Source organism: Aphelocoma coerulescens, chromosome 4A, assembly GCF_041296385.1.
Source record: "Aphelocoma coerulescens isolate FSJ_1873_10779 chromosome 4A, UR_Acoe_1.0, whole genome shotgun sequence".
In the NCBI taxonomy this organism is placed as follows: domain Eukaryota; kingdom Metazoa; phylum Chordata; class Aves; order Passeriformes; family Corvidae; genus Aphelocoma; species Aphelocoma coerulescens.
The window spans coordinates 21,383,557-21,390,179 of NC_091018.1; the positions used below are offsets into that span (position 1 = coordinate 21,383,557).

At 66.7% G+C, this 6,623-nt stretch overlaps 1 protein-coding gene across 2 annotated transcripts; it reads left to right on the forward strand.

Moving 5' to 3' along the window:
* The first annotated feature begins 3,222 nt into the window (after positions 1 to 3,222).
* APLN (apelin) lies at positions 3,223 to 6,351 on the forward strand. 2 transcript variants are annotated; one of them, XM_069014972.1, is made up of 3 exons: positions 3,223 to 3,304; positions 4,120 to 4,291; positions 4,381 to 6,351. In XM_069014972.1, the coding sequence occupies exons 1-2, from the start codon at positions 3,229 to 3,231 to the stop codon at positions 4,284 to 4,286; spliced, it is 243 nt and encodes an 80-aa protein (XP_068871073.1). In that variant the 5' UTR covers positions 3,223 to 3,228; the 3' UTR covers positions 4,287 to 4,291; positions 4,381 to 6,351. The 2 variants fall into 2 exon arrangements, with proteins under 2 accessions (XP_068871073.1, XP_068871071.1); XM_069014970.1 differs by lacking the exon at positions 3,223 to 3,304 and having other exon boundaries at positions 4,002 to 4,291.
* Positions 6,352 to 6,623: the final 272 nt, after the last annotated feature.

Here is a 6,623-nt window from a genome sequence, read left to right on the forward strand (position 1 = left end):
GGGCCTGCTCACCCTCACGAGGAAGAATTTCCTCCCTGTATCTAATCCACACCAACCCTCTTTAATTTAAAACCACCCTGCCTTGATCTGTTGCAATGGGCCCTGCCAAGAAGTTTGTCCCCACAGCCGCACATCCCCACCCAGTCTTCCCAGAGCACTCCCTACAGGATCATTGCTCATCACAGCCCATGAAGATCTTTGGGATGTGGCCCCACTTCCTGGGCCTGGGGTCCCTGCACCCCAGCTCTCACAGGCTCAGCCTCGAGGCTGGACAAAGCTGGGTCTGTGTGGGGACCACGAACCCTCCGAGCTGCTGCTGCCTCTTCCCAGTGGCACTTCATGGCCTGTTGGACAGTGACTGTCTGGCTGTGTCACCACACTGACTGTCCAGCTACGTCACTGAGCTGTCTGGCTGTGTCACTGTTCTGCCTGTCCGGCTGTGTCCCCTCAGGGACTGTCCAGCTGTGTCCTCACACTGTCCGGTGTGTCCGTGCCCGCCTGTCCGGCAGTGTCACCTTTCCCCCCGCCGTGACACCGCTCCGGCTGTCCAGCTGTGGCACTGGGACCGTGCTCACCACGAGGTGGCACCAGGACGGCGCCGGAGCCGCACAGACCCTGTCCCGTGTCCCACTGTCCCGTGTCCCACTGTCCCGTGTCCTGTCCCTAAGCACCCTGCAGCTCCAGCAGCAGCAGGGCCGGGTGGTCCCCTCGCCACCCGGTCCCCCCGGCTGAGCCTTGGAACGCTCATGTCACGAATGCTCTCAGGCTGCCTGTGTCCCCGTCACCCGCTGGTCCCCTCTCAGTGAGAGGAACCCAGGAAGGGGCAGAGGGGGGTCCCCATAAGGGGCAGGACAGGGACAGGTGGGAGGGGGACACCAAAGCTGCAGCGATTGTTACCCAACGATGCGGTGCGGTGCGTGGGGACAGTCAGGCAGCACTTTGCTGCCACCCTGTTCATTAGTGACACGCATTTAATGATGCTTCATCCTCCCTGTCTGGTTCCTGCCAGGGGCGGGGGCTGCGCCCCTCACCCCACGGCTGCACCCCACTCCCAGGGGGTCCGCACGGCGAGGGGGTCCCCCACCCCCCTTATTCCCACCACTGAGCTCCAGCCTGCAATGCCATCATAGCCAGTGCCAGCCCGGTGCCATCATCCTCAACGGCATCCTCCTCCTCCTCTCCCAGCGCGGGGGTGGCCGCGGGCCGTCCCTGGGGACCCCCGGGGCCGCGTGTCGCTCCGAGCCAGCGTCAACAGGACGAAGCTCCTTGTCCGCCGTGCGTCCGGTGGGGCCCGTCCCTCCCGCGGGAGGTTTCCTCGAAGACGAGCCGGAGGAAGGCTTTGGGGGGACATCCTCCCTTTGTGGGCTATTGTTGGCCTTCCGTCACCTGCAGAGGCCGCGGGGTGACTCAGGCCGGGGTGACGCGCCCGGCAAACAGGACGCGGGGAGGGCGTGCGGGCGCAGGAATGCGGAAGGCGGTGGTGGCACCGGGATGCTGCCAGCATCCCTGAGGTGCCCCGGCAGGCAGGGTGTGCCTGGGGATGCCTGCCCAGGGGTACGCCACAGAGCTCGGCAGCCGGGCTGCAGGGGTGAGGCTGCAGCTCCTGGCCCCCCTGAAGGAGCACCCCCACTTTGGGGGTGCACAGCGCTGGCGGGGAGCGCTGACCCCAGAAGCAGGGGCTGCCGGAGAACCTGGCTGGGGTGAGGGGCCACAGCCAACAGGGCTGGAACAGGTTCAGGGGATGTGCCCCTCCCGGGGCACCATAGACACGTGTGCGGCCGTGACATGGTGCCCACACACCTGGTACAGCCCCTCCCTAGCCCCCTCTACAACCCTCCCAACCCAAATACAGTCCCCAGCCCTTCCTACAGCCCCCCCCATACACCCCGATCCCCCTACAGCCCCTCCTACAGCCCCCATATACCCACACCCCCATACAGCCCCCTCACACACCCCTCTTTGCCCCCACACCTTGTCGGGACCACCCGCCCTCACCCCGCTGGCAGGGGCTGTCCCAGGGTGCAGTGTACTTGTCACCCACCTTTTTGGGGGTTGATGTCACCCACCTTGGGGGGGATCACCCTGGCCAGCTGCCAGGTGTCCCCAAAGCTACTGGATCACTCCCTCCTCAACTGGACACGGAGGGAAAATACAAGGAAAAGATGGAGATGAGGACCAGGATGTGACCAGGTACGGGCACAGGTAAAACAGACTCAGTTTGGGGAAATTAATTGAATTTCATAAAATCATGGAATAATGGAATGGTTTGGGTTGGAAGGGACCTTAAAGACCGTCTTGTTCCAACCCCCTGCCATGGGCAGGGACACCTCCCACTGTCCCAGGCTGCTCCAAGACCCATCCAGCCTGGCCTTGGGCACTGCCAGGGATCCAGGGGCAGCCACAGCTGCTCTGGGCACCCTGTGCCAGGGCCTCACCACCCTCACAGCCGAGAATTTCTTCCTAATATCTGATCTAAATCTCCCGTTGTATATACTTATCACCAATCAAATCAGAGCAGGGTAATGAGAAAAAACCCCAGACCTTAACCCCTTTTCCCACCTCTCCCTTCCTCCTGGGCTCTAAGTCATTCCCGTTTTCTCTCCCTCCTCCCCTCTGGAATGGGGGCACCGACCCACTGCAGACACTGTCTGGCTGGGGGGGCTGGAGGGGACTGTGGGGGGGGGGGAAGGACAGTGGAGGGTCCCAGACTCTGAGGGTAGGGCTGGGAGGGGTGTCCCAGGAGCAGGATGGATCCAGGCTGCACAGGGTCCCAGGCCAAGCTGGCAGCAGTGTTAGGGTCTGGGGGCCCAGCATGGACATGGGTGGGGGGTTCTGGACCAGGCTGAATGCGTGGGTCCCAAAGTCACTCTGAGTAGGGGGTCCCGGGCCGCGCTGGGCACAGAGGCCAGGGCCAGGCTGGGAGCAGATCCCAGATTCGGGCTGGATGGGGGTCCCCGGACAAACTGGGGTGGTCTCAGAGCACCGGGGACGCGATGAGGGGGCTGTGGGTGGGGAATCCCCCGGAGGATGTGCCGGGAGGGGATCAGGCAGCAAACACGGATCGGGGGAAACCCGTGGAGGTGTCCAGCGGCGGGGCGGGGCAGGGCGGACACCTCCCCCCATCCCGGGGCCAGATGACGGGAGGCGGCGGGGCCGGGCCGGGCTCTCACCGCCTACAAATGCGGCTCCCCCGGCGGCCGCCCCCGCCGCCCCCCGCCGCCCCCCGCCATGGCCGCGCCGCGCCGGCTCCTGGCCCCGCTGCTGCTGCTGCTGCTGCTGCTGGGGCTCGTCCTGGCCGCCCCCGGTGAGAGCGGAACACTCGCGGGGACCCGGGCCGGCTGCGGGGGATGGAGGGAGGGAGTGCGGGAAGAGGGGACGGCGGAGAGCGCGCCGGGGTGGCCGCGGGTTGGGGGGCGCGGGGGGACCGGCACCCCCGCCCGCACCGCGGGGATCCGCTGGGCTGCGGAAACACAAAGCGCTTACTTTGGAGCCGAAAACTCCCCGGTCCCCCGTGCAGAGCGGGAACGTCCGGAGCCTCGGTGACAGCCCCGGGCATCGCCGGGTCCCGCAGCTGCCAACCGGCCCCGCGGGGGTGTGGGGCTGGCGGTGCTGGGACTGGAGCTGGGACCAAAGCATCCCAGACAGGCGCCCCGGGGGAGCAGGACCAGCGCTGGCACTGAAGCATCCCCGCCAGGCACCCAGGGGAGCAGGACCAGTGCTCAGGGACCAGAGCATCCCGGCCAGGGGCTCCAGGGCCTCGGGGAAATGGGATCACTGCTGGGAGCACCAGGCACCACGGGGATGTGGAGGAACGGCTCAGGGTGAAGGGCTGAGGGTCTCGGTGGCACAGAGGAGGGGGTGGCTGTGGGGAGGGCTGGGGCCGAAGGCGGGGGCTGGGCAGCCCCGTGCCCCGCGGTGAGGCTGGTGGCCGTGGCCGCACGAGGTGGCCATGCGTGGCACAGGTGGCCGGGCCGCCCCGGCACAGGAAGCACTTGGCGGTGATGGCTCTTGTTGGGGACAATCCAGGAAGCCGGCCGGCCCAGGGCCAGGCACTCCACGGTACTATTGTCCCTGTCCTGCGTGGGGACACCTGGCTAACGCTGTTCCTGATGTCCTCAGGGCCACTGGGGCAGGCGCCGGACGGGAAGGATGCCCAGGATGGCCTCACCCGAAGGCTGGTGCGGCCGCGAGGTGCACGGCGTGGGACCGGGCAGCGGCAGGGCGGCTGGCGGAGGTACCGGCGGCCCCGGCCCCGGCTCTCCCACAAGGGGCCCATGCCATTCTGAGCCAGGTGAGGTGCGGTGGGGCGTGGGGGACGCAGGGAAACGTGTGACGGTGCATAAGGGAACTCACACGTACTTGGGCTTGCTCTCGTTGCAGGGCTGCCGCCAGCCTTCCATGGACACGGCTTCCATCGCTCGCACCGCGTCCTCGCCCGCTCTGCTCATCCTCCGGCCCTGGGCGCGGGGTACCCCCTGTAAGCCCTCGGCTGGCCCCACCTTCTCCCGGCGGTTGCTCCTGGTGGCCCCGGTGCCGTGTCTGGCACTGTGGGTGTGTTCTGCCCCTCCTCGACACCTCCCAGGGCCAGCTGGAAGGGGGTTGCCTGCAGAGGAGCCAGGGTTGCCACGATGCCCTGTCCCGGTGGGCACGGGGCTGGCTTGGGCATGGGCCCGCTGGGACCACGGGCTTTGCGCAAAGCACTTTGTCAGGTGGAGCAGCTTCTCCTCAGGGGTCTGTGAGCTGCCTCGGGGTCCTGCCCCAGCCCTGTCTGTCACCCCCACGCCAGGGGGGAGCACAGAGCTTGTCCTGGGTCTATTTATTCCCCTGGTGCTCATCGCACACCCTGGGTGAGCTGCCCTCCCTTTCCCGCTGGCAGACCCACCTCCCGGGGACCCCTGTGCTGTGGGGTGCCCACCCAGGACACGGTCTGGGGCCCTGGGCCCCTCTGCTTCACGCCGTGGGACAGCAGGAGCAGGGGGGCACTGGGGGCTCTGTCCAGCTCTGCCATACACCAAAGGAGGGGCCCTGGCTCTGAGCTGGGCCCTGCTGATCATCTCCTGTGTCTGTAAAGTTTTATTCCATGTAAATATATCTTTATAATAAAGAGTTATGATTGTTAACTCAGTAAATGCTGATTTCTGGAAGGGCAAGTAGGGGTTGCTCTCCTGCTGGTGGGGAGGGATCTCAGGTCCCTCTGCTCCCTCTTGGGGCTGTCTATAGGCACTGGGGGTGCTGGCAGCCCCTTCCCCAGCCCACTGCTAGCAGAGAAGGTGCTCAGCAAGGAGTGAAGCCATGTGCTGAGCCTGTGAAATTGGCGAGGAGAGCAGAAAAACGCAGGTCAGAGAGGCTGAGAGATGGAGGAGGGGATGCTGGAAGGGCACAGGGATGCTGGTCCCTTGGGCAAGAAGGGGAGAGGGGCTGGGGCACCAGCAGTCCTGGTCACAGCTCTCACTGGTTCCGTATGACTCCGCTGCTGTTGGACACTCTGGGTGGTTTGCTGGATCCTCCCTTTCCCCCTGACCCCATCAGCCCTGTACACAGCCACCGACTGCCACTCTGCACGGCCTGCGAGCCACTGACTGCCACCCTGCACGGCCTGCGAGCCACTGACTGCCACCTTGCATGGCCTGCGAGCCATCAGCCCTGTACACAGCTGCCCCACAGCCCTGTACACCCAGGCAGCTGTGAGTGCTGGGTACTGTCACCTCCATCCCGGGCATCCCTGTCCCTTGTGTTCAGTCACTGCTATCCCTGGCATCCCTGTCCCGGGTATCCCTGGCATTCCTCTCCTCCGTGTCCCCATCCTTGCATCCCCCATCTTGGTGTCCCCACCCCACGGGTGTGAGCAAGGCCCGTGTGGGGGGCAGGAGGGTCAAGGCTCAGGGACTGAGGGTCCCTGCAGGACCCTGCAGGTGGGGAGGAGGGGCTGAGCCCTGCGAAGGGAGGGGACCCCACGGGACAAGACACCCCCAGCCGTGGCCGGGAGCCCTGAGGGAGGCGGTGCCCATGCGGGGCCCCGCACTCCCCTCAGTGTTTGCAGGGGCTGCCCACGAGGGATGCCCCGGGCGCGGGGCTGTGGGCAGGGGTCGGCAGTGCCGGCGGGGAGGGGGTTAAGGGGCTGCGGAGGAGCGGAAGGGCTGCAGCTGGGCTGGGAGGGGGGCCTGGGGAAGCGCCGGGACCCAGCTGGCCTCCATGAGCTCATCCGCCGGGACCGGGCGGGATGCACGGCCCGGCCCAGTGCCAGCGCTCCCGCCACGCGGCCACCGCGCCCGCCACACGGCCTGCGAGCCACTGACTGCCACCCGTGGGGCCTGTGAGCCACTGACTGCCACCCTGCACAGCCTGCGAGCCACCGACTGCCACCCTGCACGGCCTGCGAGCCATTGACTGCCACCCTGCACAGCCTGCGAGCCACCGACTGCCACCCTGCACGGCCTGCGAGCCATTGACTGCCACCCTGCACGGCCTGCGAGCCACTGACTGCCACCCGTGGGGCCTGCGAGCCACCGACTGCCACCCGTGGGGCCTGTGAGCCACCGACTGCCACCTGTGGGGCCCTGTGAGCCACTGACTGCCACCCTGCACGGCCTGCGAGCCATTGACTGCCACCCTGCACGGCCTGC

Coding starts and splice junctions, on each gene's coding strand:
- APLN (XM_069014970.1), top strand. CDS start 4,002: ATGGCTCTTGTTGGGGACAATCCAGGAAGCCGGCCGGCCCAGGGCCAG.